We start from the raw sequence: 16227 nt of genomic DNA on the forward strand, positions 1-16227 counted from the left end.
CCCCAGTTCATGCGAATGCAAATGTAAAACTTCGAGCCAAAAGGAATACTTGTTATTGATGGTGGTGGTAAATATTCATGAAAAAGGACAAGTTTGTGAACGGGCAACACAGATTTTGATAATGAACAACTAAACAGGGTCTGGTTAGTCCACACAGCATTCTGGGATGGGAGAAAAACGTGCTCTGGTTTATTGGCATTTCTTTAAACCAATCACAATCGTCTTGGGCGGCACTAAGCTCCACGCGGAGCCGCTGCTAAGTAGCCTCAGGAAAGAACTTGTTTTGGTGAAACGTACGTACAAAAGTTGTTATAGACTAAATATCTTTTAATATATCTGCAGATATTTCTCCATTTGACATGAAATAATAGCATCATGAGCAGCTTTATCATATACAAACAACTAGAAACCAAAAACAGTCATGTGAAATAAAAAAAAAAAAGACAGTTAAGTAAAAATACAAAAGTAGGTCTTTTCTCCTGCGCTCCATTTTTACAACATATGACTATTCCCACATACATCACTCCTCCTCCTGTAGACAGCACTGTAAGCTGTATTTACATCTGCAGCATTTCCTCAGCTAGATACATCAGCACATCTCACACGTCACCAGATAATGAAGACGTAGAGAAAGAGGAAGAAGCTCGAAAGTGAATAATGGCATTCAAAGTGCAGTACAATGGATATACAGTCAACTTTGCTTTCAAATTTAGGAGCTGTAATTCAATTTAAAAAAACAAAACTTGCATCGGTTCATTTCCACCCTGACAAGACTTGTTTTTCAATTTGTAGCATGAAAATGTCCAAAGAAGCACACCAACCAACTCACAAAATAAATAAATTGTCTTTAACCCAAAAATATCGGCACTGTCATTCAATGGTTCAGCGTTAAAATGCATTTATATAGATAAGAAACTGTAGTGTACCGTAATTGCAACACAATCAACTGACCAGTGCTTTTATAAAAGAAATACAGTGGAATTTGTAGAGGGATGAAGCTCAGTTATGTTAAAAAGAATCCACTTTGTATCCATGTCAAAATGCAGCAACCCAATTACCCAGACAACACAAAGTCTAAAAATAGGACACTGCTCCTGTGTACAGACATGGCTTCTGTCCTATTTAAAACCAATATTATGTCAGGCAGAAGCAGAAATAAAAGAAAGACCCATGACCACTGTCTGAGGCCGGGGCGTGTTGAAAGACAAAAAGGAAAGTGCTCAGACAAAGCAGTTACATGTGCACCAAGCTTAAAGTGTGTGATAAGTGCCTGTCTGCCTGTTGATAAGAGTGGGAATGTGTCCATGTGGTCTCCACGCGGCCCCCTGGTGTTCACACGGAGCTACAGCAGAGCGGTGGCAGTACTCGCAGTAAACACGTCGGCAGACTCGCCATGACTCATTCACGACTCAAGAACTTCAATTATGTGTAAAACAAATAACCAGCGCTGCCTGCGGTGAAGTTAGCAAAAAAGACTGCCTGGAACAACAGAAGAGCAGCCAAGTGGAAGAAATGTAACAAGTTTACACATTACATGTTATTTTGAACTGAGAGAATATTGACTGTAAATGCGTAAAATAAAAATGTGGTACATGTAATATATTTCCCCATATTATTGTGCCAATATTCAGGTTTTTTTTTTTTTTTTTTTTTAAGCTTTCAACGAGCTCAGGGTAAGAACTGTAAAATGTGCAAAAAACTGAAGCTAAGCTTATGACTTAGAGCCTTACAAGCAAAACAACGCACAATACTGAAACCTGATTGGCTGACGAAGCAGTGACTACAGTGGGTGTGCCAGGGGCCAGTGCAGAAACACACCTGCTTTGGATGGATTTTAGTCTCTCTCAAGAATCTGGAGCCAATCCGGAACTTAAGGTTGTGAAATGGGTGGAGATTTCAAAATGCACTACTTAAAATGAAATGACTGAAACAATGACGTATGTATGGAGCCTTTCTGGGTTTTTTTCAATGTGTATTATCAAAGGAAAGCTTTCATTCATTCAATGAAGCTCCTCTAACTGACCTATATTCCTCCCTTGTTTTTCCCTCAACCCAGTTAACCTACATTGTGTCCTGCAGAGGTCTACTCCCTGAGTGAACCGGCACAAACTCTAATCCGGGCCACTCAAATAGCGGCCCGGTAACCCCGGCGTAATCCTGACCGGCTCTGATGCTGCTGCTCGTCTCCTCCTGGAGCAGCTGTACTGTATAATCTATAATCTGCTCTCCTGATCCATACAACTGACATTAACTCGTGTTTTCCCCCCCACTTAGTTTCCCTTTAAATCCATCCCCACACTGCAGTGAAGGGTGTCCCTTAAATCCCACAATACACCAGGGTCTCCCCAGCTCACTTACAATTTCATCTATGTTCAGTTTATGACTTCGTAAAACATTTTTATGGCGGCTTTCTTCTGAAAACAGCTTCTGTTTGAAGCACATGAATGTATTTGCAGACCAACTAATTTGTCCAATTGTTGCAAATTTGTATCTAAATATTTGTTCTAAGTTCACAAAAGGATTTGCATGGCTTGATGAACACAATGACTATCTAAAAAAACAACAGGGCCTTCAAAATGCAAAACCAATCCAGGCCCAGGACAAAAAAAATAGAACATCCATTAGGATGATTGCATTGCCACATGACTGAGCTGAAATGTGAAATTAAGCTTATCGGCAAGCCAGGAAACGTCGAGTGTGATTCAGTATGTAAGAGTGTGACTCACAAACTTTCCTGAAAACTTAACACAAGCCTTTTCATTTTCTTGAGAAGGGTTTATAACCAAATCAGCTTAAAGTGTTCCCGCTAAATAAGACGCTCTGGGAAACGTGGGTGCAGAAAAGGTAATGCAGGAAGATCCTTGCGTAACAGGAACACTGAAATACACATCTCTCTAACCATTCACACACTGAAGAGGGCTGGCTACACAGGAGGATAAAGTACCTTCCGCCATTAAAACAGTCTTGTTTTTTTTTTTTGCTCTAGAATTCGTCGTCGGAGCTCAGCAGGAGGGTCTTCTCCGTGTCGCCGCGGCCGCTGACGGCGCTGTGCGTGCGGGAGACGGGCTGCGGCACCCCCTGCTCCAGCGTGGACTGCTGGGTGTACTGCTGATAGGCCGGGGAGAAGTTGTGGATGGCGTCCTGGACCATGTCTCCCGGGTTCATCGTCTCCTTCAGGCTGCTGGAGATACTCTTCATAGGGGCACAGCGGCCTGCAGGGGGGGGACCAGACCGAAGAGTTAGAGGTTAAGAGAAGAGGTGGAAGAGAGTATATGGGGTTTAAAAGGAAGAGGAAAGGGGGAGAGGACGTAAAGGGTGTAGACAGGCCCAGGAGTGATTTAAGGGAGGGAAAAGGAAAGGAAGGACAGGAGTGAAAGAGAAAAAAAAAAAAAAAAAGAGAAAAAGGAGGGAAAACATTATGGGAGGGTGGGTTTATGGTGATTTAGGCAGCGATGTGGCAAATCAAATGGAGAGGGGAGAAGAAGAGAGAATAGAGTCAGAGCAGAGGGAGAAGAGAAGTGATTTAGTGGAAGGAGAGAAGGGCGGGAGCGGAAATGAAAAGGACGAAAAACAGAGACGACGAGAAGAACAGGTGATTTAGAGGGGTGTTAAACAGCGAGACAAAAGGAAGGAATGGGTGGAGGAGAAATGGGGGGGGGGGATTGTGAAGGGACAGTGGATGTGATTTAGAGAGAGGGAATAAAAAGGGAAAATGGTTCATTTCACAGTGATGGAGACAGGTAAAAAAAATTAAAATAAAGGAAAGTTAAAGAGGATGGGAACGATCAACCCTCATGTTGTTCCTTGGGTCAAATTTGACCCGTTCTCAAAACTTGTATATCAGAAATATGGGTTTCTTTTTATCCAAATTACTCAAAAAAATGAAGTACAATTGCAAGTACTCGATTACTACTGTCATTGAATTGTGGGTATTCAATTTTTTAAACTTTGAGATGCACACGTCTGTGATTCTCCATCAACATACGTTCCTCTAATATTAGTAGTAAATGATGTATAATCTCCTATGAATGAGATTTATTGACCATGAATTCCAAAAATACGTGTAAAACTATTGGTAATAAGTTGGTATTAGTGAAAAATAGCATCGAAAACGTGGCAAAAACATTGGAAAAAGTGACAAAAACGTCAGAAAATGTGTCAAAAATATGTTTTTTTTTTTTTTTTTTTTAAAGTGTTAATTTTGACCCAGAAAGACAACAAGTGCATGGTCGACCAGAAGAAAACACAAGGGTTAAATTACATTCGAATCCTTGGATAAAAATAGAACAACAGAAAGTGATTGAATACATGGGAGAAGGGCGTGACTAGGGGACTGTGGAGTAAACAGCATCAGTGGTTAACCTACCAAACTCTCCATATGTAGGAACAGATCCTTTATGGCACAGCAGAGAAGAAAAGAGACAAATAAAGAAGGAGGTGTAGAAACCGGCCCAAACAAAAACACGAGTGATGGGCAGAAGAGTGTAAAAAAAAAAAAAGTTAAAAAGTTGAAAAACAATGGAAAATAAAAAAAATATAAATAAAAAGGGGGAACAATTTTGGTTGAAAGAAGGGGGGATGAGGGAGAAAACATGCAACAGATAGAAAGAAATGGAGACAAAATGCCGTTTTAGAATATTTTAGATCCTTCCTTTTGTAAGACGTGCAGTGTTAGAAATCGTGCAGTTAAGTGGCCTTTCTTCTCTCACCTTGGGAGTCGAGACTCTTGTCCATGTAGACTCTGTACGTGAAAGCGTGGCGCAGAGCCAGCGCCGCGAAAAACATCTCGATGCAAATGATGAAGTTCTGGTAACCGGCGGCGACCGTCCCCTCGCCGACAGACACCTCCACGGAGTCAATCTCGGGGATGGCCCCGCACTTCTCCAGGATGGCCAGCAACACGCCTGACCCCAAATGATAAGATGGTACATAATGAAGATCAAACTATCCTCACGTACATACAGTATGGGAATAAAAAGCATGCTGTGCGTCGTGGCGTACCCTGCCAGAAGGACAGGAAGATGATGGACTTGACCATGAGGAACTTGAGCATGGGGCTGTAAGGGCTGAGCAGCTCCCTGGTGGAGAAGTAGAAGAGGAAGAGGGCATACAGAGACAAGCTAACCGAGATGTTGTTGATGATGGTCACGTACAGGTAACCGCCGGCAACACTGTCGAGAGAAGAAGAAGAAGAAGTCAGAGAGAACGGTGTTAGTTGCGTTGGTGTTGATTTAGAGGTTGGATTGGTTCTGACTGCTGTTGTTGCAGGTCGTGCTAAAAGCCTAAATGTCCCATTAGAGATGAATGCCCCAAACTGAAACCATTAAGGGAGGGGGTGATGATCAGTCTGGGACAATCAATTCATCTAAACATTTAAAAAAAAAAAAAAGGAATATTCCACAAGTTCCAAGTTTTTTTTTCCGAAATGTGATGGCATCTTTGTTAACTACTTTTCTGTACTGCATTTTATGTGTTTCGCGACGCAGCTACTACTCGTAGGTAGGGTTGGGTACCGTGTGGATTTTTACGATTCCAATTCCTAAACCCATTCTTGAAAAACTGAAAACTGACATCAAAGATGTAATAGGTTTACTAGCGATCACATGCAGTGAACGGTTAATATGCTTTTACGTCCGTTTTGGTGAGCCCAGAGGGAAAATATGGCATTTTAAAAGTAGCCTACATTTACGGTAGCTAGCTAACGGTCAACTACAGAGAAAGGGTGATATTTTTACGTCCATTTCGGTGCGACAGAGGGAAAATATTTCAGTCGACACATTAAGTGGAACCGAAATTTGCGTTGTAATCCGGTCCGATTCCCTACCGATTGCGTAGGAACCGGTTCCATAGTGGAACCTAGTTTCGGTACTCAACCCTACTCGGAGGTTTTCAGTACCAGCTCCACCAATCAGAAGCGATATATGAACCCAGAGGTCAAGACAGGATCAGCTGACAGACCTCCTGTCCACCTCGCTGTTTGCAGCACTTACTTGAAGTCTCCGTCCTTGTATTTGGCGTAGGCCTGCAGGATGACGGTGATGGCGGCCATGAGCGGTTTGACCACGCAGAACTGCAAAGTGGCCTGCTTGCAGAAGCGCAGGAAGCCGATGGAGTAGGCTTTCCCCCTCAGACAGCAGGTACCGTACATACAGCTGGACCTGATGGGACAAAACACCCCGATTACACTGTGTACAACCCTGTTTCTATCATTTTTGGGCCATTTTTTTAGGGCTTTATTTGACAGGACAGCTGAAGACATGAAAGGGGGAGAGAGAAGGGGGAATGACATGCAGCAAAGGGCCGCAGGTCGGAGTCGAACCCGAGCTCGCTGCGTCGAGGAGTAAACCTCTATATATGGGCGCCCGCTCTACTATCCGGGCACCGTTGATGCTGTTTCTGATACTTCTGGTGAATTGAGTGTACAAGAAGAGCAGTAAAAAAAAAAAAAAAGGAACATGCGTGCAATAATTGTTTTGAACGCAAACACATTTGCTTATCAAAGACCCTGGTTACATGCTGGGGGTTTTCCACGGCCTGTTAGAATCTAATCCTTCAACTGGGGGAATAGGAGACTTACTCGATGGGTTTTCCTCTGATCTCAGCCATGATGGCGCTCTCTCCTCCCAGGTATTCATAGCACAGACTCAGGAAGTTGTAAATCACAAACGCTGGGGAGGGGGGGAAAAAACAAGGAGAGAAAGGGTTGGTTGTTATTATCTCTATTATTATTATTATTTACTTATATTTTATAATCATGGTAGCCCTTCACAAGCCACCAAGATGTTTTACTGTTTGGCTCTTGGCTTGATTTTGGAATTTTATACTTCCTTTATAATAAAACTGATGTATACAAGTTACTGTTTTTTCAATAACTGATTCTGCAATTTGTTTGGGTTGTTTTCCATTATTGGTCTTATTTTGCAGCTTGATGCAGTGGTTCTATAATAACTCCTTTGAAAAGCCGTTCATAGACCTTTTGTTATTTTATTTTTTACAACAGACATTTTAACTTAACTTTAACTTAACACTTTAACTTAAATTTTAACTTGCCACTGTAGGAAAATATTACTAATTGCATTAAAGTGTCCCAGTAAGTCATGACAGTGTGACAGTGAGCCAAGTCAAAATGTCTTCCTCCATGACCAAGTAAGTGTTCACTGGATTGCTGCTTTGAGCTACGATCTTCAAATTGTCACATGAACTATAATTGTGACAAACACATTTCAACTGAATGTAGCCTGTGTGAAAACAGATTCAACAGCACTTGTTGTATAGCCTATAAAATAGTCGAGCCGCAGTTGGAAACTGAGAAAACTGTTTAAACTGTAAAACCAAACTAAAAAGGCACAGCAGATGAATCACTCAGTCACCCACAGACCCCCAAACACACTTCACTTACGGTCACACTTGCTTTGACATCTGCAAGCAAACCTATTGCAGAGTCCTTTGTTATTTATATGCGACGGCCTGACAGACTGTGCTGATTGTCGCTGATAACACTGGGTACAGACCAATCATGTGACATTTGACTACGTATTCAGGAACTGTACAAAGGCATGACCTCAAAGTCTAAAAACAGGTACACACCATCACTAGATTCGGGAAAACAGACAAGGCGGTCGCCATTGAGACCACCCTGTCATCGTTTGACAGGCAAGAGAGGAAACGGGCTGGATCGAGATTCTTGCAACATTGGGAGGTTCTTGTCATTCTTCGACAAAGATCATATGTGCCTCTACTTCAACACTTAAAAAGGTGCAGTAGGTAAGACTTATAAAACTAACTTTCTGTCATATTTGCTGAAACTGACCCTATGTTCCAGTAGAACCACATGAAGCAGGTAATTAAAAACAAAAATCTGGCTCCTCTGGCACCACCTACAGCCTGTAGTGCCATTTGCAAAAATCCATGCTCCCTGTTCAGATGCACCAGTCACTGCTCATGCACACGCATTCATTCTCCCTCGTGGGGGGAGGGGCTTAGGAGACCGTTTGGGCTTTAGCAGAAAGGGGGGGGGGGAGGGACTGAGAAGTTGTCGATGTTCAAATTCTTTGGATAAGTCCTGGATATTCACAATCCTACCTACAGCACCTTTAAAGTCAAACTTCTTGGCTTTGGCCTGGCACGTCCTGTGTCTGCTGTTCAACAGACTATGTGCTGGATGTGGAGATGGAACAGACTATAGCAGTGCTGGGGACCCCAGAGCAGTTTGCTTATGAGGTGGGTTTCTATGCTCTGGAGATGAGATACGTCAGGCTCAAGTGTCTCGCTGACCGTGAGCTGGTGATGGAGATGAACTGTGGACACCAGAGAGACCAGCGTCTAGAGGCGTGCTACCACCACACCAAATTACTTAGTTAGTTACTTTTCCAAAATCCACGTGAACCACTCCTCACATCTGCCTGAATTAGATCCACCACAAAGCACCTATTTAAAAAGAAAAGCAGTCTCTTTTAAAGCTGGCTACTCCTGTTATTTTCTTCTTCCAAAACAGTGGTGAAGAACGGCAGGAGCAAATGCCGGCCCAGGAGTTTAGATTTCATTAAAAAAAAAATAATAATAATAATCAAACTGGCGTGTTAACTGCATGCCAAATTAATCTGTTACCTTATAACCGGATGCTGATAAGCAATGTAGGATTTAAAATGCTGTTTTTTTTTAAACTCCTGAGCCCGGTGCAGTGCTCATTCCACATAAACTCACCAGTAGGCTACTGACAATGTTACCTTCACTTAACCTGTTCAATTGACTTTAGCAGTTTAGAGAACAGACACTCGACAGTCCTGCTGACAGAAAACACTCTAGCCTGGCGTGGATTCCCTATATATAGGAGAAACACTTTTTGTCTACTAACATGGTGTAAATACATTAACTATACAATACGTTGAATCAGTTATATGTACAGACACGAGAGCGGATGTATCAAAAGGGTAAAAGGGGCCCACTAAAGCGTGATTTATGGTCCTGCGGAGGCTCCGCGCAGAGCTTTGTCCGTAGCCTACGTAAGTGGCCTGAAGTTTATACAAAGTGCGTTGGTGTGTGTGTGTCGATAAAAATAAAATGCTATCCAATAAGTAACAAAATAATGAACAGAAAGCACAGATTGTGTTTCCATCCTTCTATGAACCCTTCACTGGCGTACACAAGCTTAAGCCTAACCATAAATCTTCCCTCTACAATGAACACTTAACCTAAATTATGGTAGGAATTTGTTTCTGGCCTCAAGCTGCAGAAACATCTTCACTTTCTGGGCGAGAATCTCAAGGCTGATCTCACGAGGCTAGAAGATCAAAACGCACACACGCACTGTGCGACTGATCTTAACCTGCCTGTCTCCTGTGGCCAGTGGATTATCTCTCCTCTGTGCTGTTTCAGTGAGAGGGTGATGACGACCAAAGGGCAAAAACACAGCCAGACTAATCCTGTTAACACACACTCTCTCATCTCAAGAAGACTGTGCATGTGAGGTCAGATAAGGTTGGCGTGAGGAGTGTATACCAGTTAGTTGTGAAAATTGAATGTATCCCGGGTGTTTGCCATGGCATTTGTGTGTGTGTAAAAGGTTCAGGAGGATGTCTGTGTGTGTTGCAGTGTTGTGTCACAACACTGATTTTCAAAGCAGCTGCACGGCTGGCAACGGCTCTTGTTGTTGTATTTTCCTTTTACACTCTGACACACACACACACTTCTGAGGTCTATTGTCTGACGTCAGTCTCCTGTTATACAATACTTAGGTAATAAGATTCCATAACGGCCAGTTCACAGTCTGACTTTAACAACAGCTAGCGTACAGAGCCGCGTGGTGAGAACTGGTTGATGTGCGTAGCTCTCACTATGCCTCAGCTGTTTACCATTATGCTCTTTCCCTTCTCTCCACGGACCCCGGCGGCAGTGCTAGTTGCCACGGTGATACAGTAGGCCTACATACAATGAGAATGGGAACTTTGCAGTAAGTTTGGTTGAGAGAAACTCATTATCTGATGCAGCCACTCTGGTTGATGAGAAAGATTTGCAGGCGCGGTTGCCATGCAACAGGTCGGCCATCCTTGCCCAGGAAAGGCTCTGGGCAGGGCTCAGCGGCAGCATTGTGGGAAGGGGAAGACAAACAGGAGGAAGAGAGAGGAGAAGATGCGGACAATAAGAAAACGACTTGGCTGAGAGTGAGGCGGAGGTGCGGGAGGAAACAGTGAAGGGAGGAAGGATAATGTCAAGAGAGGAGGAGAAAAAAAACGAGGAGGAGGAGAGCCATCTGTCTGTTTGGATGTAGCCATAGAGCGCCTCCACTCCACAGCTGAATGCAAGTGACATCATCCATTCGCTGACACGAGACTTGACGCCTGTGCTAAGTGTCACTCACAGTGAAGCGGACTATTTCTACCCTGAACGTGACAACTCTGGAGAAATGAGGAGCGGAGGCAGTCGGCTGCCTTTCTGCCAATTCAAAGATGTAAGAGTCATCCAAGATTCAAAGCAACAGGCAGCATTTGTTTTGTTTGCGTCATCCATCGGCTCACCAAAGCTGCCAGCTCACCATCAACTTTTCTGACCCGACATAAATAAACACTGTCCATATTCTACAGTGAGCAGTAAGCCATTGCTCCATGTTTACATCCCTTCTACTAGATTTCAGTCGCACCTAGTCAACTCAAAATAATATTAAAACCAGGTGGTGGAAAGGATTTTAAAAATCTATCCATGGAATAAAAAAATAGCCATTAAATCGGTCTTTGTTCCAGGTCCCAAAACAGCATTCAACAAACAAGAGCTTCTCTTGCGTACGGTACCGTCAAAGCTGACAGTTCATCGATTTTGTGCCCTCACCCTTGTTGTCTGCTGAATCAGTGGCATTAAAAAAACTGCATCATCAGTGCAAGTCACGTACTGAGCTGTGACGGGACAGAACTGGAGGACGAAACCATGTCCTTACCCTCATAGCAGTCCCTGACGGTGTCAAAGTACACGTAGTACTGGTCGTTGGTGAAGAAGAGGAGGCTGAGCCAAGAGTCGAAGGCGTAGATAGGAACGATGAAGAGGATCCGTATGATGTGGCGCTGCTCCCTCGGCGAGCTGTAGAAACGTAGGTGCATGTAGATCTGGGACAGACAGAGGAGACACTTTAAATATTGACGGAAAATGAAAGTTTAAAACATCTGCACTGCGTCGGAATAAAACTACACACAAGGTGCTAAAGTTGGATTAAAAGTAACACATTTCATAGCTTTGTGGCAAAAGTAAGAAAAAGCTGCTTCCCTGTTCTTACTATGGCTGTAGACGAGTAAGCCTGTAACAAAGGGCTTAAACACTTGTGTAGCAAGGTAAGACAGCGAGTCTACAAGTTAGGCTGGAGCAGAGCTTTTGTGAGCTTTAAAAAAAGGACTTGGAAACTAAAAAAGAAACTTGTTATTATATGTCATGAGGATACAGATTCTTGAGAATATTCAGATTTTTATATAGTGTATCATTAATGTCTCTTTGCTGTCTGGTCAGCGTGTCAATTCATTACCTCACCTACATCGTCCACCAGGACTAGTGTGACACCTGTGTGTGTGTGTGTGTGTGTGTGTGTGTGTGTGTGTGTGTGTGTGTGTATTTATGCTCTGACAAACACCTGCCGAGGGATGTTGCCAAGCAACCCCTGCCCTTCTCTGGGCCTGAGCAGGTCTGTGTGTTTGCAAGATGACATCATTTGTGCATTAAACACACACACCAGTGTTTCCCATTCATAGGTTCTACTTGGACGCCCCACCCAGGTAGATTGATACCCACCCAGGTAGATAAAATCCGAATTACATTTTTTTCTCTCCAATTAACAATATCATTTTTAAACACACAGACCAGTGGCCTCCAGCCCCTCCCCCTCGTAAACTTGCGCGCCGACAGAAATCTTAGTATTTAACCAAAAAGTACGTGAATTGCATACTATTTCCGGTAGATATTACAGTATGAAAACACTGGACACTACACCGGCATAAGTATCCCACAATGCAATGCGGTAGTAACGACAACGTTCGAAACAGACAAACGGACAGCAACCAAGGCAGCTCTGTAACGTCTAAAACGCTTTCATCTACGTTTCTTTTTCATCTTCTAGTCTGGTTTGTTTAATATTGTAAATAGTTAGTTTGTTTCTAAATTATCTTGTTATGTAGTCATTTTGTTTCAATAAATAGTTCATAAACGCCATGTGATGGCTAGTCAAAGATGGCATGATGCCGCGATGTCACATCCCGCGCCACCCACAAGTAAATTCTCAACCTGTAGGAAACACACACACACACACACACACACACACACACACACACACACACCAAATCGAGTTTATATTTAGTAAGTGGAAATAAAAGAGTATCAAGTAGAATTAAAGACATGATGATTTAATCTCCCTCCCTCTGCTGCTGGTTGGAAGCGGTTACCTGGTGACAGGTGAGAATGAGTGCGGTCCAGACGAAGAAGCCAGACACAGCCTGCGCTGCGGGAGTCATGAGGAAGATAGGCTGGTCCGGGCTCAGCAGTGGGGCTTCAGGGAGCCATGAAATGTTGGGGCCCGTTGGGGCTGCCGTTGGCAGGGGGCCGGGCGCTGCAGCCAGAGGAGCGTCATCCCCCAGCCTCTCTGAGAGCGGCACATCTCGCCTCAACAGCTTCAGCATCTGGAAGTGACACAGAACAAAGATAAGGTGTCTGTACGTGTGTGTGTGTGTACATTCTAACATTTCTAACAGTGACTACGCTGTGACACAATTTGTTGAGAATGAGCATCCATTTCCACTAGTAATCATCAACCTGAAATACAGATTACACATTATATTGATAACAGAATGTGTGATCAGAGATAGCCTGACAGATAGAGGACACACAGATACAGTGCAGGTCAACATTACGCCATGAGTCAAGGATGTGTGTGTGTGTGTCATTTGTATAATGGTATCTGTGTGGGACTGTATGGAAAGAAACGATTTTTGGAACTAACCTACATCTCCAGAATGCCATTTGACCGCTGCCAGATTACATGCCCAAACATCTACTATTCAGTAGCTCACACGCTCCACCGTTTCTCCACGTTAACAGAAAGCAACATGTCATATAGCTGCAAGGCATTCTGGTATTTTTAGGCTTCGATGATTCCTCCTTGTATGATAATTAAACATTTGGGGCAAAATGGTGAGATCTATAAGAAAATGCGGTTTCATTCACAGGACGAAAAAAAGCAACGCTGGTATTTAAAGCTAAGTTATGTTTTCAATCACTGAAATGTTTCTGCAATCAAACTCCATATGTGCTCCAAAAACCTGGACGTGTCCAGTTATCTTCTGAAGTAAGAAAAGAAAAAAAAACAGACTCAAAACAACAGAATGGACCTAAAAAATGTTTTGAGAACGTTTTTTCCCACCTCTGATATTCATGTGTTTCCATATCTGACTAGTGAGTCGAACAAGAATCAACCGCCTTCAGTCTGACCAAATTTAGCTCAGGATGGACAAAAAGACGTCATATATGCTGCAGCATCCACTTGCAGCTGAAGATGATTGGACTTAAAGTGGCCAGAAGACACGTTACGTAAGTTGCAGCTCGTCACCGTCTCCAAGGTGACACTGTCTAGTTCTCAGGCCATGTTTGTTCTTGTACACTGACAGACAGCTGGCGTATAGGACTGAAATAACAAAAGAGTGGACATAAGTGCTAAAAAAAGAAAAAAAAGAAAGGAAAAACTGGATGAGAAAGAGAGACAATGAGAGAGGGTATCCTTCATTCTGACCGATCATGTCTCGTCTGCCAGAGTGGCGTGGCTACCATAAGTCACATAGGCAGCATACAGAACAAACAGCAGGGACAATGACAGGCTGACATAATGCTATAACACACACACACACACACACACACACACACACACACACACACACACCTCTTTCTTTACAACACTGATTACATTAAAACCAAGCGATTTAATTTGGCGGTACGATAAAATGAATTAGATTGCTTTCACACTTTTATATGTGAGGCTGAGAGGAGTTATGGTTTCGCTCTGTGTGTGTGTGTGTGTGTGTGTGTGTGTGTGTGAGAGAAAGACAGAGAGACACAGCAGGTCATTTGTATTAGTTTGCCAGGGATCAGCAGCTCTACATGTCAACAAGGAGAAGTGAAGGCATCAGCAGCCACACACATACACAATGCCAGCGAAATTATGCTGTGCTGAAGCAGAGGGGCATCTGTGTGTTTCATTTAAAAGGCAAAAAAGGTCAGTCTGTGAGTCTCTTTCTCACTCACACTCTCTCTCTCTCACACACACACACACACACACACACACACACACACACAGGAATAATATATCAGTGAGACAGGGGGTTAGGAAAAAAGCAAAGCAACAGATGGAAAGGGGTGATGGGAGGCAGGCGGGGTGTGTTTATAATAATTCATAAAAAGTAATTCCATGGGTTAGCCAGATTGGATTAGAATACTGGCTGAAGCAACACTGGGGTTCATCCAACAGAAAGCCTCCAAACATTTAACCACTTCTGGCTTTGCTTTAGCATTACTTCCATATGAGTGCTTTTATTGTAGCCTACGGCTGTCAATTAATGCTGCGGGTAAATCTGCCTAAACATGTTTGAATAACATTAAACGACACTCAAATTCAAATAAATGAACCGTAAATAGCAAAGCTTGAAAAGACGTACCTTAGTTTAGCCTATAGCCACAACTCAGACTTGAATTTTAAACCTAGAATTGAGAAAGAGACACTTTATTAGTCAGGTTTAAAAAAAAAAAGGTGTTAAAAGCAAAGTATTTCTAACCTGTGTTAGAGGCTAGGCTCACCTGGTAAATAGGCTGCTGATTTTTAAATCCTCCTCAGCTCCGCCAGACAAACTCGCGACCAGAAGTAACCCAGAAACGGCCTTAATTCCTCCTCAGAGCCGCACCGTTGCTCCCCGGACATCCATGTTCAGACCTCGGCGAACTACCCCGTCAACTTCTGCGTCTCCCCCAAAAACTCACCTCCAAAGTTAGTCTCTCATGTCTAAAAACTTATATATTATCCTTTTAGTACTCCTTTTTGTACATTAACATCGTCTAAAGTCCGTGTTTCTGGAGCTAAAACAGTGAACTCCGTCATTCCTCTCCGCTCCTGTTTCTCCAGTCCGCTGACTTCAAACCAATCCTGTCGGATTAACTGCAGATCAGAGGAGCTCCGCCCACACTACAAAGAACGAGCCGGTTCAGCCAATCACACACAGACTACCATTAATAACCCGGAAAAGGCGGGGTTTGTTCATTGGACACTGAGCATGCGCGGGTCTATTGGTCTATTCTCGGTACAGCCATACATCCATGGGTACACAGCACATAAAGGTAGGTTACATCAGCACTGGCAATGTGGGTGATGTGTACAAGCATTGACGTATGTAAGGTGTACAAGCCCACAAGCGTCCACACATTGACGAATTATTACTTTACGACTTCTTGTCCTGTGTGTGTGGGCATAAAATACTAACCATAATATTAATTGGTACTTTTGTTATGTTATACTGTTCTTTTCCAGTAGCCTACTACATGTAACTTCAATTTAAAAAAATAAATAGTTTGAGCTTTGTTTTTCATTTCTTTTCCTAGGACATTCAAGGCCAACTATTGAGTACAATTTGGGGCTTTGGTTAAAACATTAAAGAGGTCCTCCAGCAACATCTTATTGTACTCTCATAAAGTTGGGCAACTCTGAAACTCAAAACCAGTTGCAGGATATATAATTACCAGTTAAATAAATGAATCCGACTTTTTAAATACTAAAAAAGAAAGTCCCAGTTTCAGCTTTTCGAAAACCCTGACAATCGACTCTTAGATCATCTGGGACAGGTCCCCATTCCCCATCTTAATTAGTTTTACTCTTTTTAAAATCCTATTTGTATGTTTTATGCTTTTTACATTGCCCTGTGCCTTGTGTCTTCTTTTTTATATAGATATTTTCTTAATACAGAGCCCCCTCATAAATTGACATAAATAAATTGTGGCCACAATATAGGTATAATGTGCGCACAACATACTAATTTGTGGCCACGAAATAATATTTAGTGCGCACATTATACCTATATTGTGGCCACGTAATAGGTGTAATGTGCACACGAAATACTAATTTGTGGCCACAAATTATTTTATTTTTTTCGGATGTCATGTCTGGGGGGCTCTACATTCTGTCTTACGTAAAGAATTGTTGTTGAAAGGTGCTATACAAATAAA

General features: G+C 42.8%; 1 protein-coding gene across 2 annotated transcripts; it reads right to left on the reverse strand.

The window, feature by feature from the left end:
- Positions 1 to 167: 167 nt before the first annotated feature.
- Positions 168 to 15149, reverse strand: tmem184ba (transmembrane protein 184ba). 2 transcript variants are annotated; one of them, XM_078279320.1, is made up of 10 exons: positions 14812 to 15149; positions 14673 to 14715; positions 12414 to 12647; positions 10928 to 11093; positions 6578 to 6668; positions 5991 to 6158; positions 5002 to 5171; positions 4710 to 4904; positions 4367 to 4393; positions 168 to 3212 (listed from the first exon to the last, which is right to left on the reverse strand). In XM_078279320.1, exons 3-10 carry the CDS (start codon positions 12645 to 12647, stop codon positions 2983 to 2985), a joined length of 1281 nt encoding a protein of 426 aa, XP_078135446.1. In that variant the 5' UTR covers positions 14673 to 14715; positions 14812 to 15149; the 3' UTR covers positions 168 to 2982. The 2 variants fall into 2 exon arrangements, with proteins under 2 accessions (XP_078135446.1, XP_078135447.1); XM_078279321.1 differs by lacking the exon at positions 4367 to 4393.
- Positions 15150 to 16227: the final 1078 nt, after the last annotated feature.

Source organism: Sander vitreus, chromosome 21 (genome assembly GCF_031162955.1).
Source record: "Sander vitreus isolate 19-12246 chromosome 21, sanVit1, whole genome shotgun sequence".
NCBI classification, from domain to species: domain Eukaryota; kingdom Metazoa; phylum Chordata; class Actinopteri; order Perciformes; family Percidae; genus Sander; species Sander vitreus.